This window comes from Cornus florida, unplaced genomic scaffold, assembly GCF_030987335.1.
Source record: "Cornus florida cultivar Cherokee Brave unplaced genomic scaffold, ASM3098733v1 CherokeeBrave_3.0.0_Hap2_Chr05, whole genome shotgun sequence".
Lineage (NCBI taxonomy): Eukaryota > Viridiplantae > Streptophyta > Magnoliopsida > Cornales > Cornaceae > Cornus > Cornus florida.
The window spans coordinates 87,528,795-87,546,462 of NW_026775575.1; the positions used below are offsets into that span (position 1 = coordinate 87,528,795).

At 36.7% G+C, this 17,668-nt stretch overlaps 2 protein-coding genes across 2 annotated transcripts; both read right to left on the minus strand.

Moving 5' to 3' along the window:
• Positions 1–128: 128 nt before the first annotated feature.
• LOC132307421 (tRNase Z TRZ2, chloroplastic) lies at positions 129–8,164 on the minus strand. The gene is made up of 8 exons (XM_059805174.1): positions 7,551–8,164; positions 6,533–6,695; positions 6,377–6,447; positions 4,507–4,602; positions 4,313–4,426; positions 2,461–2,529; positions 2,168–2,242; positions 129–464 (listed from the first exon to the last, which is right to left on the minus strand). Exons 1-8 carry the CDS (start codon positions 7,956–7,958, stop codon positions 372–374), a joined length of 1,089 nt encoding a protein of 362 aa, XP_059661157.1. The 5' UTR covers positions 7,959–8,164; the 3' UTR covers positions 129–371.
• Positions 8,165–8,796: 632 nt separating this feature from the next.
• LOC132307422 (putative BPI/LBP family protein At1g04970) lies at positions 8,797–17,560 on the minus strand. Its single transcript, XM_059805175.1, has 6 exons — positions 16,987–17,560; positions 15,858–15,997; positions 14,462–14,813; positions 11,464–11,712; positions 10,953–11,078; positions 8,797–9,280 (listed from the first exon to the last, which is right to left on the minus strand). Exons 1-6 carry the CDS (start codon positions 17,392–17,394, stop codon positions 9,083–9,085), a joined length of 1,473 nt encoding a protein of 490 aa, XP_059661158.1. The 5' UTR covers positions 17,395–17,560; the 3' UTR covers positions 8,797–9,082.
• Between the last annotated feature and the right edge of the window lie 108 nt (positions 17,561–17,668).

Sequence of the window (17,668 nt, forward strand, 5' to 3'; positions counted from 1 at the left end):
GTTTCAAGAAATAATCTCATTGGATAAATCATATTGTTGAAGCATGCCTTCCATGGGCCTTCAGTATATTCTCTTCTTCATGGTAGATTTTCTGGTAAAGCTAGCAAGAATGATTAAATCAGCAGCAGTTTGAAAACAAACTATCGCACAACACTTGAATTTATGAGGATAATTGAAGGTACTTCCATGGCATTACCTTTACGAAAAAAGGACTTCATTGAGAGCCTAAGAACAAATAACAGGGTTTTGCATAGTAACTATAGATAAACACGCCATTGGAAGATTCAACATTTTTAATGGAAAACATGTTTTAGTTACAAAAAACTGATGGCAGAGGCCAACAAAATGAACTACAATAGAACTCTAGAACCTCATTGTGTGTATATAGATTTAAAGCCTTCTGTGAGAGCGAACACTTTGGCCGATACCTTGGGCTGTAGCTTTGATACAGCTTGACGAATGTCCTGCAGTAATTGAAGAGAAACTCATTATGGGATCCCTGAAGAACTAAGGCTTATCCCTAGATAAAATAATTTTGTATTAGCTAAATGAGTACTGCCGAGCAAGTGAGTTTCGAATTGTCATCTGATATGCCCATGATCTAGGGATGGCAACGGGGCGGGGTGGGGCGGGGATTCCCCATCCCCATCCCCGATGCATTTTTCATTCCCCATCCCCGCTCCCATCCCTGTTTAAAATTTTGCCAGAATCCCCATACCCGCCCCCGCCCCCGCCCCCGCCCCCGCCCCCGACACCGACACCTTATCCCCGTCTCCGGCCCCGGCCTCATAATTTTTTTAATTAAAAAAAAGCACATTTTTTCTTATTTTCATATATATAATAAATTATTATATGTAAGGATATATTAGTAACCTCTCACTTAATCGGGGCGGGATGGGTTTACCCTATCCCCGCCCCCGGCCCCGGCCCCCGGCGGGGATTCATAATTTGCCCCCATTCCCATCCCCGTTTAGCTAAAAGGATCCCCATCCCCGTTATAAACGGGGCGGGGCCCTGGCGGGGATGGAGAATTTGCCATCCCTATGCCCATCCATTAGGCTGTTGTTATGCATTACATCGAAATTCATGTATGATGTGACCACAATCTGAAGCACTCTATAAAAAATAGAAACATACATACAGAAACTCTGCCTTAACCTTCAACCCAGTTATTTAACCTCTCTACGCACCTCATATGCGGTACTGTGACTTGCTAAGAAACCTCCACATAATAAATCATCGGGATAACCAAATACCTTTGGACATCTGATTATACAAGGTCCCTTTAAGCAGCCATAAATGAATAGAATGAGGCAGCAAGCCTTCATGTTAGGTGGGATAAAATTCCTACTAAACTCATCTTTAGCTTATGAAAGCCTATGATGCGGGGATAGACACAGGTAGTGGGTACAATATGATACAGACGTGGTGATATGACAAAACTATAATAAAAAATAAAAATAAAAGAACAAAAAACACACGGACACTGCAAAGATTCTTCAGGGAAGTAACAATATAACATATACATATTATTATTTATAACAAAAAATGATTTTTACTCATTTTATCGACATAATCATGAATATAATCACTAATTTGCGGCTTAGAGCTATATACATGTTTTTGTTTTCTTAACTTAATACTACTATTTTTCTAATTAACCCATAATTTGTTTAGAAAGCAAAGTTACCCCACCAGGACCTGAAAGTGTCTGTCGTGTCCCCAACATGTTCCCACCGTGTCCCCACTATGATGTGTCCCACCCATGTACAACCAAGAAAATAAAACATTCAACTTCCAAGACACTTTCAGCCATGACGGACACATGCTCGGTCAGGTCCCATGTGTGTCTGTGTCGAACACGTGTCAGACCATGTCCAATGCGTGTCAGGCACGTGTCCGACACAGCTACAGCACCCCTAAAGGAGTGTGTGCTTCCTAGTGGTTAGCATGTTCAACATCCCAGGTGATTGTCCATTTAGGGTTATGGGTGATTTTTTTTTTTTAGGATGGGCAATCAAAAGGTGGGAAGGAAGCTCCTGAAAATGCAAAATTGAAACACTGTACGCTAAAGATAACAAAGTTATAATGAACATTGCCATTTTTATGGAAGATCATAACACCTAGTTCTAGCTTCATTATAAAGGACTTAGTTCAAGCTGATTACCTCAATGTGGTAACGAGAAGAGAAATGAGTCAACATAATGGCTTTGTTCCGGATCCACTCAGCATGCTCTATAATCTGCAGATTTAACAATTCATTACTGCAGAATAGACAAAAAGAAAAAGATACTTAAAAACCCTAAAAATCCATTGGTGGAGATGATGGTAAGAAAGTATGATGAACCTTGATGCCCAACGGATCTAATGAGATAAATTTTAGAAAGACATCAGCTGCATCATCTTATTGGAAACATATGGATTTATATCCTAGCATGAGTATTTCAACATTTCACAAACCTCAAATAAATGAGTATGGCCATGCTGCCGTGCATGCTCAATGCTGACCCCTTCATCCAAAAAGGTAGCCTATCAAAAATGAGGTTGACTGATTAGAAACAAGAATTCACAAGTTTCAGAATGGCTCATGAAGCTAGACCATTATTCATAAAACTTGCATAAAGTTGAAAAAATTAAGTGGAGCATTTTTCTCAGGAAATGTCCAATTCATTTATATATATATAGCTTAAATCTAGAATAGCAAGTACTATAGCTGGATTCACTTTAAGTTTTTAACCACTGGAAACTTTGTTTAACTGCAACATTGAAGGGCATTAAGAACTAGATAACAATTGGAAATAGATGAGTAAAAAATGTTGAAGGAAGGTGTCCATCGCAGGGCATAAGAAACCCAATCTAATTAGCGTTGGAATGACCTCACTTGATAATTTTAAGACTAATTACTTGCACAATACTATGACAATTAAAAAAAGAAGGTAATGGAGAACCAGATCTGACTCAAAAGCATGGGTCACACATGACTCGCCTTTACTTTTCGAGAAGGGGCAAGGATACATAAAATTAGGTGGTTAAATATTTATTTTGGGATATCTATTTAGTGGTAGTGTTTGATAGGGTTTATTTCACTGCCTATATAGGGTGCGATACATTGAGTTGGATAACTCTTGATGATTATTGACCATTGATTACAGAGATTACAGCTTTTATTCTCCCTATTTCTTTTCCTCCATCTTTTCACCCCCTCTCTTCTTTTCTTCTCACCTCTTCTTTTGTCTTCTCATCCCCTGTTTTCTTTTTGGTCCTACATCAGTCGGTATCAAAACATAATGGTACTACATCAGTTAGTATCAGAGCAGCCCCACCCATCATGCATCAACTTGGTATCACAGCATTTTGGTTTTACATCAATTGATACCAGAGCATTCTCATTCTACACCAGAATGTCCCTACCGTTTTAGCATCTCCTACCGTACCAAATGAATTATGAACATTGTTATTCCTGGATGCAATTCTATTTTGCTTTTGTCACAAGTTGAGTGGTGAGTGATTGACATCTGACAGTCAAATATTCCCTTCACACTCAAACTAATAACTATGGAGCAAGCATTTAGTAACTACAATAGCCAATACTATTTACAGATCCTAAATACTGCCAAATGATAATTAAACAAAATGCTAAGGTATGCCAAGAAAAATAATTCCACATAGAAACGTTAATTGCAAATATTGTTTTTCATAAGAAATCTACTGTATAGATACTTCGAAATATATGAAGAATGAGCATCATGCACAATGCGACATGGACATTTCACCCTATAGGCATGTGTCAATAAGGTTGGAAAAGAAGTTGTTTCAAGAGAACTTGAAATTATATGGATACTTGCTAAATACATGCCTTCATCACATAATTTTTCAAAGCAAATACTTTGGCGAGAGACTTTTTTATTTTCCCCTTGGGCGAGAGAGAGAGAGAAAAGATGGGGTATGTTACCAATGGGCCAGTGGCCCAGCGGTATCAAGCCCCTACTTTTCAAAAGAAGGTCAGGGGTTCAAGCTTCAATGGAGGCATATATGGGTGTGTGAGTACCAACTAAGAAAAAAAAGAAAAAGATGGGGTATGTTAGTAGAGACAATAGATTATGCAAAATGGACCCTTTGACAATTCAGCCATGTTCTTTCTGTACACCCACGCACCACCCTAAAACATATTCTCAAGATTATGAAACATAGAGAACACCCAAAATTACATGGAATAAAGACACGTTACTAGATTATGAAACAGGGGGGAAAAAAACAATAGATTATGAAACATAGACAGCGAGCAACTTTACATGGAATAAAAACACATTACCTCAGTTATAAGAATTTTTGACCTTAAGGCATCAGAACTGCGTGGATCGAGCAAAAAATCTGACATTGTATCTCCAGTGAAGGCCACCTCTGGAGACAATATAGTGTCTGTGATCTAACAAATTAATTTTGAAGTCAAACAAAAACTTAAACACAGAATTTTAACAGAAAGTTAGTTTGTAGAAAATCACAAACCTCCACACCAGAATTCTTCAATTTCTCAATTTGTTTTCCTTTCAGGTGAATGTACTGCTTCTTCAGCTTCTTTCTGACTGAATAAATGACATACCCCTGAAAGGAACACATAAACACATAGCTCGGAAATGTGAGAACCTCCAGCTCGAAAACACTTGTGAAGAGAGTCTATTATTTAGGTAATTATCCACATCCAAGCCCCACAGTGCAAGTGGAGATGCATAGTACTGTAATTGAAAAACGTAAAGCAAGGCATGCACTTAGTAAAGCAAGCCCAACCAACTAGATGGCCTTGCAAAGACCATTGTCAATTTAAAAAATCATCACAATAATATGATTCTGAATCTGTGGGTGTAAGGCTTTCTATGTTCTAGTGTTCTACCAAGGTAAAATTTCAAGTCTAAATTGGGTAAATCCTTATACCTAGTTTTATCTATTCAATCTCTTACAGCATGGACATTGAAAGCTAGACTCATTCATCACTGGGTCTTATATTTTGATTGGAAGTTGATTTTATAAAGAATCCGGGTGGCGTTTATAGAACTTAAGAACTCAATTACCAGATTATTTCTCTTAATGAATTGTTTTTCGTTTTTTATTTTTATTTTTTTATAAGTGTTTCTATGAATAAATATATAATAAACCAGTCAGGTTTGCAGGTTTGCAGGCCTTTTCGGTTGGGAGGGCTTGGTATTAGGAGATTGGCCCCTTTCAATAGTGCTTTTCTTGGCAAGTGGCTTTGGAGATTTGGTAGTGAAAGACACAGATTATGGAGAAGGGTTATTTCGTGTCGCTTTGGGGAAGAGAGAGGAGGGTGGTTAGTTAGACCAGTCAGGTTTGCTAGAGGAGTGGGGGTGTGGAGGGCCATTGGAAAGGGTTGGGATGCCTTTTCCAAACATATTAGATTCAAAGTTCGGGATGGAAGGAATGTCCAGTTTTGGGAGGATTCATGGTGTGAGGATAGGCCATTGGCTCTTTTGTTCCCTAGGCTTTTCAGGATCGCTGTTGACAAACATGCTATGGTTGCTGACTGCTATCGCCTTGATAGCGGAAGGTTGTCTTGGGATGTGCGCTTCCGGCGAGCTTTTCAGGACTGGGAGTTGGATGACATCACGGGGTTTTTGGCTCTCCTTTACAGGCAGGAGGTGGAGGGTTCTGGTGCAGACTCTTTGATTTGGGTGCCTTCTTCTTAGGGGATGTTCCAGGTTCGATCCTTTTTTGTGTGCCTCTCTGGTTTTCATGGCACCTCATTCCCATGGAAGACGGTGTGGTTGTCTAAGGCGCCCCTTAGGGTGGCCTTTTTGTGTGGACTGCATCTTAGAGTAAGATCTTGACTTTGGATAACTTGAGGAAGTGAAGTCATATCATTGTTAATTGGTGTTGTCTTTGTAAGACTAATGGGGAGTCAGTGGGTCATCTTCTGTTGCATTGTCCTGTGACTCAAGATTGTTGGAGTTTGATTTTTGGCTTGTTTGGTATTCATTGGGTCATGCCTCGGACCTCTCGGGAGTTATTGGATATTTGGAGGGGCCAATGGGTGGGGGCTCAGGCGAGAGTTTTCTGGAGGGTGGCCCCTTTTTGCATTTGGTGGAGCCTTTGGAAAGAGCGGAATGGTAGATCTTTTGATGGGAAGGAGTCTTCCATTGGAGTGCTTAAATTTTCTATTATTTGTACCCTTTTTTGTTGGGGTCAGGGGAAAGACTACTCTTCCCTTGAGGATATTGTTGACTTCATGGGCTCTTTGAGCTCATAGGTTTCATTTTGTCTTTGTATAGCTTGGGACGCGTTCCCCTTTTGAACGCTTTTTAATTCATTTTACTTATCAAAAAAAAAAAAATATATAATAAACATTAGTTTGACAGAGACACACCTGGCTGGGTATAACATGGTGAGTTTTAAATGGTCGTACGACAATGTCGTTCCGCATTTCGTATGTTTCCCCTGAATTAAAAACTTATTAGATCATATTTGCATGAGGAGATAAAAAATAACTAAAAAGACATATCAAGTAGTGAAAACCACCTACCTACACCAAGTGGAACCAAATCAAGCTTCAGTTCCACTTGACTCAAGGCCCTATGAACATCAAATAACTTCTCCACATCCTCTTTGATGCAAGGAGGCACAAACACGGTTGGAGGTTTCAAGCTGTACAAGGCACGAGTTGCTACATACATTGGCAGTCCACCCTGAACCAATAGACATATCAAAAGCTCATCACAACTTTTACATTCATATTTTAAGGGAAAAACTAAACTACACAATAATGAAATTAAGGTAAACAACGTGATTCAAATCATGCAGACCATCGCAAAATAAGAATTGGAACTTATTGAGTAATAAAACTGACAGCAGAACCCTTATCTTCATATAATGCCAAAGCATGGAGTTAACGCATGCCATTTTGATTAAATCAAACTACATAACTTAATCGTACTTAAGCTTAATTAAAGAAATTAGCACAGTTGTTCATTGTATTTATGCAGATATACAGCATGCATATCGATCTGTAAACTTGATTCGCCAACCTAGAAAATAGCCATATCGACAAAGCAGCTTCACTGGCATTGTGATTTGTGACTGAAACATTTCAAGTAACGTCACAAAATTGGTCTTACCACCCACAACAGTTCCAGTTGATAAAATGAAAAATCTAGTTTGGGTGTTCATTAATATGGGAAGAGAGCTCATATCAATCAAGTGAACATGAATAACAAAAAAAACGAAATACGCCCCAGAATAATCATATATACAAAAACAATTTCGTTCAAACTTTCACAGTAACTTGGAAACAAAAAATAACAAATTTGGTCTTAGTATTGACATCAAATATTCAACATTTTATGTCAATAGTAAGACCAAATTTGTATTTTGTATATACTCCTGTGATTACTCTGAAGAAGCATAGATTATGATCTGCATTCAAACTGTGACTAAATATTCAAAGCCTAAAACAGAAAACTGGTGTTACTAATGACACCAATTACTGAAAACAAAATAACGTCTACAAGGGGTACACACTGAAATAATTTGTGGAAACTTACAATGTGATCGAGATGGGCATGAGTAATAAAAAGAAAATTCTGATGAACAGCCTTCAATGGGCACCTCCCAATATCAAATGCAGATTTCAGTTCAGGTACAATTATGCACGTTTCGTGCCCGCCAATCGAAACTCCCTCAATTGAATACCCTTCTAGGTCGACCCCTTTACGGTTGACCTCAGCCCTAGCTTTTCTGTACTCTTCTTCTTCTTCGATTGCTCGGCCAATTGCCGATAAAAACCCAGACCCTTTTACGGCATGTTGAGGTCCGACATGGTTGTTCACCAATAGTTTGGGGTTGGGGTTTTGAATGGTTGGAGGGAATTTGTGAGTAAGGTGTGAGGTGGGTTGGTGAAATGGCAGCAGAGAAGGGAAGTGAGAGGTTGATATAGTCGGAGATATTTGCATCTTTGTTGGCGAAAGATGAACACACACATATATATTATATTCTAACAGAGAGAGAAAACTCTACTTGGGCAAAGGAGTTTCTTGGTCCATCACAATTCACACCAGAGCTGTACTACACATGGAGTTATCCAACTTGCTCAGAGAGAGAGAGATGGGTTTTAGTGAGGTTTTTGTGTGTCTGTCTCTCTGTACTCTTGTCTAATCCGAAATGGTGATATTTTTTAAGCAACTCGGATGGGGTCGACTCAGTTGAGTTGATATTTGAAGCGCATTCACACACACTAAGCCCTGTTTGGCTTCGACATGTTTGGTAATGTAACGAATGTTTTCTACACGGAACAATTCGTGTCCAAAAAAGGGCTAAAATTTAAAAATAATATTTTACGTCTCCATATGTTTTGGAAAAAAAATGCTTTTAAAAATTAAATTATTTTCAATTTCAATGCACCAAGTGAAATCATTTTTTACAATTGTTCATATTAACAACATATTTAGGATATCTTTTAAAAGATTAAAAGTTCAATTGTTCAGGTTTATATTGCGAGAATAATATATATTTATTATGGACTGCAATGCCGCAGACGCCTTACTAATAGTCTATTTAGTGTGGCGATTTAACAGGATAAAATCGATTCTAGTTTGGATAATCATTTTTTTAAGAGTTCATACGTTTTTTTTGGCATAAATTTTTTTTGTGAACATAAAGGTTAAAAACATTAATTCTAACCAAAGATCCAAGATGTTTATTACCAAATATATACATATAAAACACACACACATATCTTATACTTGAACATAGATAACTGCAAAATTCCATTTGGTTGTAATACACAGTGCAGAAAGTTGAATAGGTCCTAAAACCAAATCTTTTTGTTATTTAAAAATTGAATAAAGACTATCAGTTTCAAGACATAACTTATATATATAACCATGATAGGACTTGATACAAATTGCACATCCAAGTGGTGTGAGGCTTGCAACCAAACCGTACATACGAAACAATACTGTACATGGGTGAAAAATGAACCCTACATGTATAAAATATACATGAGATGACATTGTTGCATGTTCTTCCCTACAACTATTTTCAAATACAACCTTGAAAACTTAAGATCAAATGTACATCAGTAAGTCAGAAGCTGACCAGGCCTGTATGATTCCGTATAAGCAACATCACTGCAAACTGTAACTTTAGAATTTGAACAGATTATTTCAGCATCCCGAAGGGTAAAACCATGGATGATGGGCAATGGGAATCCTTTTGCGAGGTGTAAGTTTGCATATGGCAAGAACACTGTTTCGATGAGGGTCCATATCACCGGCTGCAAAAACAAATTCTCTAGCAACTTATCAAGAGTTCAAAAGGTAATCCTTTACTTTCCCTAATTCACCCAAGCATTAAAAAGTATTATGGAGCTTAGAAAAAGGATCAAGTTTAAAAAGTTCTTATGATCTCATAAACAATATTTCCCCTATGCCGACAGCAGCCAATGCAATGCAAAAATAACCAAATCTTGAAGGTTTAATCCCATATTTCTTCACCAGCTGCCTCGATTACAGAGAAGTTGAATAAAAGATATATTACTGAAACTCGATAATCTAGATATAATACAATAATATCCATATCCAAAATAAGAATCCTTGGCACTTCTAACAAACATTTTGGACAAATTATAACATTTTATACTTCGCTTTTGCCTGTATCCTGTAGTAAGGATAGGCTTATCCCAAATATGGTTGAGAACTCCAGCTGCATGTGTTTGGAGCACATATATGAAGAAACTGGCTTGTATTTGGAAATTTTCACTTATTAAGGAAAACTATAGTTGCTTGGAAACTCTGGCTACATGTGTTTGGAGCAGGTGGATAATTTGGTTCGTAACTTTTGAAAACTAAATCCGGGAATTTCCCATATTGCCATACTACCATGTGCTTCACAACACACAATTGTTGATACTAAATCAACTCAAAGCTGTAACTCCAAAAAAAAATGAAAGTTTCTTCCTTTCCCTTCTTCGAAAAATAAAATTATTAAAAATGGGAGGCTGTTCTCTAGTTTCAAGGATACATAACTTGCTATTTGCTTCATATTTACCCTGTTTTAAGCATATAATTTAACAACATTAGCATACCAACATTACAAAAAACCCTCATCAATCACCTTGATGGTCTCCTTTTCCCAGGATTTACTCCTACTGAATCAGCCAAACCTTTTCCCAATCTATATATATATATATATATTATGTTCCCCTAGAGTGAGTGAATTTATTTTGTTTACCTTTTGAGAGAAATACCTTCTTAAGTAAAATTGCTACAAAGTGCATTCTTTCTATGATGAGAGCATAACCATTAACAGTAAAATTTCAACTAACAACATTGACATACTTTCCACTTCTATTTTCCACTAAACAATTTAAGCTTTGATAGAGTCTCAAAAAATACCATAGCGGGCATAAGATGATCTGAGTCGACCTAGATAAGCTGAAAGACTTGTAATTCACAGCAATTAATACCAACTATATTCATTCTTCATCAACCAATACAAACTTGGAAGGCAGTTTGCAATCATCAGAAAGTTATGGTTACTTAGACTTGTCAACAGCTGATGAATTACTGATTCTCGGAGCCTATTTCAGCAAGAAATATAAAACCCTCGCTCCCTACCCTCCTCGTCAATAAGAAAGAGAATTTCTCATATATGCAAAACATAGCCCATATTCTGTCAGGCATTATCCCAGGCTTGAAATGCATAATGAAATCACTTTTCTCACTTTCTCATAATTTCAAAGTTATTAAGGGGTTTCTTAGTGATTTTCCTTTGAAGGCTATTAGAATTTGTGACTTTAAAAGGAAAAAGAAAAAGAAAAAGCAACTTGGAAACACATTCAGCACCGGACATATATTTCACCAAAAGAACAACAGGAAACTATAACATGATAAATATCACTTGCAGCATGAAAATGTCAACTTAATTTGAGAGGCCATCAAAATTACCTGAATTAGAGACATGTGCAAGTTACCAATTTTACTCCACTTCAGTGACATAGTGAAATCATTCAACTTCACAGCACCAGCAAGGTTATTCCTTGATATTTTAACCCAACCAGAGGCACGAATTACCTGTACCAAGAAAGAGACAGAGTCACACTGAATGGAAGAATGTCAACTTTTCATTGAATAGAACATCATGACCACGTCCAACTTTTGAATTAAGCACGACCAGAGAAGGTAGTGTTTGCGACAAAAAGGAAAGACAGAAATGAGAACTTCTAAACTACAAACACATTTTACGAGCTAAAACAAGGTTCAATATCAGAAACTAAATATTAATATTCAAGTGTGCCATAGCTTACCTGAGTTTCTTTGTATTTAAGTACTTCTAGTCATCTACTCACGCTTCATGATACTAGAAAACATTATTTTTTCTTGCGTTCTAAACCTAATTAATTGGTTAAGGTGGCATGACAGTTCTTAAACATTCTCTATTTTAGGTCAATAAACTTACCAATGAAATACAGACAACTGGTATTACATCACCAGCTTCTAAAACATCAATGATCAAGTCTGCATAAACAGTAGTGTCGATATCATGTGATGAAATCCTTATGCCGGGAGGAGAAGATAGAGAAATATTCATATTCATATCATCATTCGGGTATTTCTTGTACAGTTGGGGAACAATAAATCTCCATCCAGCAGTGTTTAAGAGAGACTGCTCTGGTACTTCATCCACAATCCATTGCATGATATCTGCCTGAAAAACGAAATTTAGATAGTATAAAAGGACAATCGTTAAAGGCAAATACAATGAAGCATGGTAATTAGATAATGAATTACAGCACGCATAAAATTTTGTGGATTAAGTCTTGCATACAGAAAGGCAATCTTCATTTTAAATAAAAAGGAAAGAGTTGGAATATATGTGCAAAAATGCCAAATCTTAAGATAGCTATTCGCTTGAAAGGGAAAGGCAATCGGTTGGGCCAAACAATAGCCGAAATTTTACAAAGGTCCAAAAAATATCTTAGACTCTGTTAAACTGGTAACACTACTCTTTAAACAACAACGGAGCATCAGATTCCTCTCTTCAAAAAACTCACACAGTTTCTTATCCTAAATACAGTGGATGACAGCTAAGAGAACAAGGTTTCAAAGTAGCTATACTTTGCAGCAAATCGCCCTTATGCAACAACCTAGGAAGACATTGCCCAAGGAAATAGAGAATGTCCAAAGTATTCCAAATGACCAGCAGACAAGAGACCCCAAAAGAGAGTCACAGTAAACAAAGGCGGTCCCTTTAGTCCTCTAGGCAGATGCGGAAACACATGTTGAAAAAGATTAAACTCCCCACATATGTCGATTGACGATGGAGAACTCTAAACAAATAGTACTTCATACAAAAATAAAAGATGGGGACAACCTTAGACGTGACGGAAGAACCAGATCTTACATACAAGTGGAGAAATAGTCCTCCACATCTGGAAACATCCAGTGGTTGTACTTCTCTTTAACATCTAGTAGAAATCCAGCAAGCATTTCTAAGTATTCAGCCAATTCTAAGATTTCACAATCATCCTTCTAACCTAAAATATCAACAATGAGAACAAATGTCCAGAAATAATTAGTGAGCCACTTTGGCCCCTCTGTTTTCAAGAATAGCAAATATGATAATTCATCATTGAGAAACACTCACCACCACCAATGATCCAACCAACAATAAACTCTCTCCTCCACTGTTTACTTAGAAACAAGACAGAGTGTACTCCCTCTCTATTAGAATAATATCCTTTCACAAACAAAGGTCACTATAATACATTTGAAACTTCCTATTTGTTCTAATAACGCAGCACAGTATCATAAGCTATCAAATTCTAAGCAAAACCACATCACTTGTTGCGGCCATGCTCTCACACCCCAGAAAATGGATTTTGAATTTGTCTTCTCCACCACCATTCCGGAAAATGTTTTAAACATCTCTAATTTCAGAGAATCTAACAAAACTAAAGACAAGGGAAGTTAAATAAGTACATTGATTCGAGGTACTCAGAACCAAGGGAGACGATAAGGGTTCTGCTTTTCTAGAAAGAGTTCCAGAAAAGGGGAAAAAAACTTGAACCTTTGAAAAAAGAAAAGAAAACAGTATCTTTGAACGTTTTAAAGGAGCCCCAATACAGACTGCACAAATCAAATTCATTCACACAAAATGTGTCAAAAACATTAATGTTCATTATGCTGAAAATAGAAGTCAAAACTTAGATCACTCCATTCAATGATATACCATTTCACTATAGCGCTTCAGAAAACTCAATGAAAGAAACCTTTTTTTCCAACTATTTGAGGCCGGCTACATAAATCTTGTATTGTCATTCCGCTCTACCTAATGCCCGCTATGACACTCGTAATTATGGATAAAATTCAGAATGACAAAAAAAAATTGTGCAGGTTTCAAAATTCCAGCCTTTGAGTATAGAGAATATTACCATCAGCAGCAAAACATGAGCATTCAACTTTTTAGATTTGTGCCATGGAATGTAAATTTGATAAAGTAGTAGAAGATAACAATATAAGTATTGCAATTTAAGACCAAAGAGCTGCTCAAAATAACTTCTTTCATTATTTAGGGTCAACATTAAGAAAAAAAAATAGGGAGAAAGATGGCGATCTAGTAAGTAGGATGGTGTAGGGTGGACAACAACCTAGTTGGATCCTATGTGACAAAAGAATATCAAATCAATTAAAAGGAAATTTATATAGGATGGTTATTACACCAGCTATATTATATGGATCAGAGTGTTGGGTGTTGAAACAGAAATGAGAACATCCAACTCACAAGAAATTTGTGGAAATCATTCCAGTCAACAAAAATAACATGACTGTCAATTTGACAAAAGCACTCGGATGGAGTTCATCTTAATGATCGACGCTTTTCACAACTTGTTTGGACCTCTTCTTTGAGGTCCATGGAAGGGTTCGGATAGACTTCATTCAAGAACAAATAGCTCCAACGCATCCATGAAGTGGAAATGAGGATACTACAATGGATAATAGGAGTGAATAGAAGAGAGAAGATTAGTAATGAATGAGTGGAGAAACAATAGGAATAACACCTATTAATAATAAAATAAGAGAAAGTAGACCTGGGGCTGTATGGTCACAACATATATCCGAATATGCATCGGTTAAAAGAGAGAGTTGTTTGCCTAGAAGGTAAGCAACAAAGGGGACGACCAAAACTTACATGGATGACGTAATTAAAAAAGATTTTATAAGATAAATATTAGAGAAGACATGTATACATACAGTAAGAAAGAATGGGAAAAGAGGGTTTATGTGGCCAACCCCATCCATATGGGATAAAGGTAAGGATGGTGATGACAATACAATTCATGTCTTCAACAAGTAAAAGAATATAGATAAGAAAAACACTTCCATTATTTTTATTTATTTTGTTATTTAGGGGGGGAACTATCAATGGAAAAAATAAATTAAATTTCATCACTTACATTGAAGTACAGGGCTGATGCAGAGTTAAAAACAGCCTCATCTAATGAAATTCCAAGCATTTTAGATGGCTTCATGCAAGAAACTGAAGGTTGTGAACTCTTGTAGTAGTGATTTGAAAATGCATCTTTCTTTGTTTTGGTGAATAATCCATTGATCTCAAACCCAATAGAAGAATTAGTCAATGAAGGGTTATTCATGAAAGTGACATTTAAGGAGGCAATATCATCCACTGAGAGTTCTTTTGGAAGACCTTGTAATAAGGAATCAAGCTTTGAGACTCCTTCTGCAACTTTCTTCGTAATAGCATTTTCTACTGCAGACCTTATTTGCCCTTCAAAAGCATCGAACATTCTAGAAAATTAACACAACAAAACTACATTAAAAAATAATAATACTAACATTGATCTTAATCTTCAATTACAAAGATACATAGAACCAAGCAATGCAATTGTCAAAAATGTATATAATTTGGACAGTAGCGGTTCACTTCAAATATCTAGTGGTTGTGCTTTGGAAGGGTGGATAAGGCAAGGGGATAACTATGCTTAAACCTGGAATCATCACCATACTGGGGCCATGTTGTCTCTCTATTGCCATTTCTCTCTCTTGAAACTAATTCCTTGCACACATCACACGAATCAAATCTAGGGCTTTGGGTTATGAATCCCAAGCTGCTTTACTGTTCAAGAGTTGCTAATGAATATTGCTGCTTCTCTCATTTTTTTTTTCTTCTTCTTTTCCTTTGGGGGGATTTAATAATCTTAACTAGAGTCTAGTTTGATTATAGTTTTTACTCCTTGAGATTTTGTGATTATTTTTCTGAATCAGCTAAAATTGCTTCAAACTTGTTAATCTCTAAAATAATCGATACGAATTTGTTTACAAGAAGGATGCTTTAGTTAACAAAAAATTGACTTACACTGATCTTATATGGTCTCTATCCAATCATAAGATTGGTATATCACATCATCTTTGGGCATATAGTCACAAGCCTTTTTCGAATGGAAATATCTCATGGCCCCTTATAAACAATTTCCTATCTTAAATCAAGAAGCAACCTCAAATAGAATATATGGACAAGAAGCAACGTAGAGTATTGGGTCAAAGAAAAACTCATAAAAAGGCAAAAGGCCAACCTTGATGGAATGGATAGAGGAGAAATGAACAACTTTATTAAAATTACTTCTCTTCCTGACCAAAATCATGTTTTAAGCCCATTTGGTGTCTTGAGATTGAAGTAATCCCCAAGTAACAAATGTTAAATTTAAACCAATACAACACTAGATGTAAGCAACAATCAAGAAAAATAAACGAGTCACTCCCCCCAAACACACATACACCAAAAGGGAGGGGGAGGGGGAGGGGGGAAATCCATTTTGTTGCGGGATTACATACCCTTGATAAAGCCAAGACGCTCCTCCTTCCAATATAAAGGAGATGTCTTTCACATAACAACCGCATTCCAGAAGGGACAGCTTCAGAGCTCCTTCTTGGTTCTCCAATCTTAGAGTAAGCCCAACTTCCATGCCTTCAACCTTATACAGAAACAGAACTAATCATACTTTCCAAAGACCCATAGAAAAATATATATGCACATATAAATGCAATACAAAAATTATTTGATATAGAAAGCTAAATCACTTCCTAGTTCCCAAAACTACCCCCAACAGATAATAGCCAAAACTACTTCTATTTAATTATATGCCAGGAGATACTTATCAAAAAAATAATCATTATATGCCAGGAGAAACGTGAGAGTAATCCTACACAATAATTGGACTGACTTCCATGTAAGAATCTTCCCTGTCTCTTCTTTTCAGTCTCAACACATGCATGGCATATGGTAGTTACAAAAGCTCCCTAATTTACTTGACATTGTGTTTGGGAGCACCGGCACCTTGGATTTGGAATTGGAGGAAATAAAGTTTAAACTTTGAACTAAATTTTCTTCAATTCCAAATCGAAGGCTCCAATTAAGTGCTTCCAAACACAACATGAGTGTGTTTTTGAAACTATGTTTTTTACCAGACGTATTCTTAAGAGACTGAAATGGATAATAAACTTCAATGTAATATTGCCAAATTCGTGTATGGTAAAATCTATGAAGCAATCTCTTTATACAAATGAAAAATCAAATAAAAACTATTTTTTCAAGAATATGATTAAATTGACACTCCAAATGCCAAAATACACTATGCAGATTAGTACTTGGGGGAAATATAAAGGAGCAATTGTGAGAAACCATGTAGTGCGTAATGCTTCCAAGAATTTAATTAATGCCCATCATTGAGCATGAGTTAAACTTCTTAACTGAGCCTAAAAAACCAAACTTTGGAATTAATTTATCCGTTTAGTTTAAATATTACACAAATAAAAGCATAACTAAACTGAAAAGGAATGAATCTCGTGCAAGAATTAACCATTCAATCTTCTCTAAGTTAGAAATAAATCAAACCAACATATTCAATAAACATATATCTGCGCAAAATTTAAGAAAACCCTAAAATAACTAAAAGTTTTTTACCTCGACAGAAGCGTGCCCATTATCTGTAATCTCGATGGGGACAAGCCAAGTACGGTAAGAATAGCGCCAATTCATACTCAAGTTGCACCTTGCATCCGATGCGACGATCGCAACACCGGTGTTGCCGGGTTTAACATAGGATGAAGAAACATTGATTTCATAGATTGTGATGTTGGATAGGGCGATGTGAACGCTACCCACAACTGGGATTTTAACATTTTTGGAAATTTGGGGCAATTGGAGAGAAGTGAGAGAAGAAATTGCGTAGGTTATAAGCAAGTCTTTGATGAAATCCAGACCATTTTGGGATATGAGAATGGATATGAATGATTCGTCTGTGGATTGAACATGGGTATGTGAAGGAACGAGTATAGAGAATATGAGGAGGAGATATATCGTGGTTGGCATGGAATTGTGGAGGATGGGTTCTGTGTTGAGAGAGAGAGCATAGGAGAGAGAGAGAGTGGTCGGAGGGGACCGGAAGTTATGGACTCGGACAAAAATTTAGCTGCGATAGCTCAAACCGGCCAAGTTACCAAAATATAAAAAAAATAAAATAAAAATAAAAAATTACGAGAAAACTACAATATATAAGCCGTGCACTTAACAATTTCAAAGAGTAATCTTGACGCGCTTGATTCCTTGAGCCAGGGTGACGGGGAAAGTGGAGCCAGGGTGACAT

Bases quoted from the DNA above. Each gene is read 5' to 3' on its own strand.
- LOC132307421 (XM_059805174.1), bottom strand. From the start codon at position 7,958: ATGCAAATATCTCCGACTATATCAACCTCTCACTTCCCTTCTCTGCTG. The intron at 6,696-7,550 runs GTAAGTTTCCAC...CTATTGGTTCAG, and splicing joins ATGCCCATCTCGATCACATT to GGTGGACTGCCAATGTATGT. The intron at 6,448-6,532 runs GTAGGTGGTTTT...TTTTTAATTCAG, and splicing joins TTTGGTTCCACTTGGTGTAG to GGGAAACATACGAAATGCGG.
- LOC132307422 (XM_059805175.1), bottom strand. From the start codon at position 17,394: ATGCCAACCACGATATATCTCCTCCTCATATTCTCTATACTCGTTCCT. The intron at 15,998-16,986 runs GTAAAAAACTTT...TTTCTGTATAAG, and splicing joins ATGGGCACGCTTCTGTCGAG to GTTGAAGGCATGGAAGTTGG. The intron at 9,281-10,952 runs GTAATTTTGATG...TTGTTTTTGCAG, and splicing joins TGCACATGTCTCTAATTCAG to CCGGTGATATGGACCCTCAT.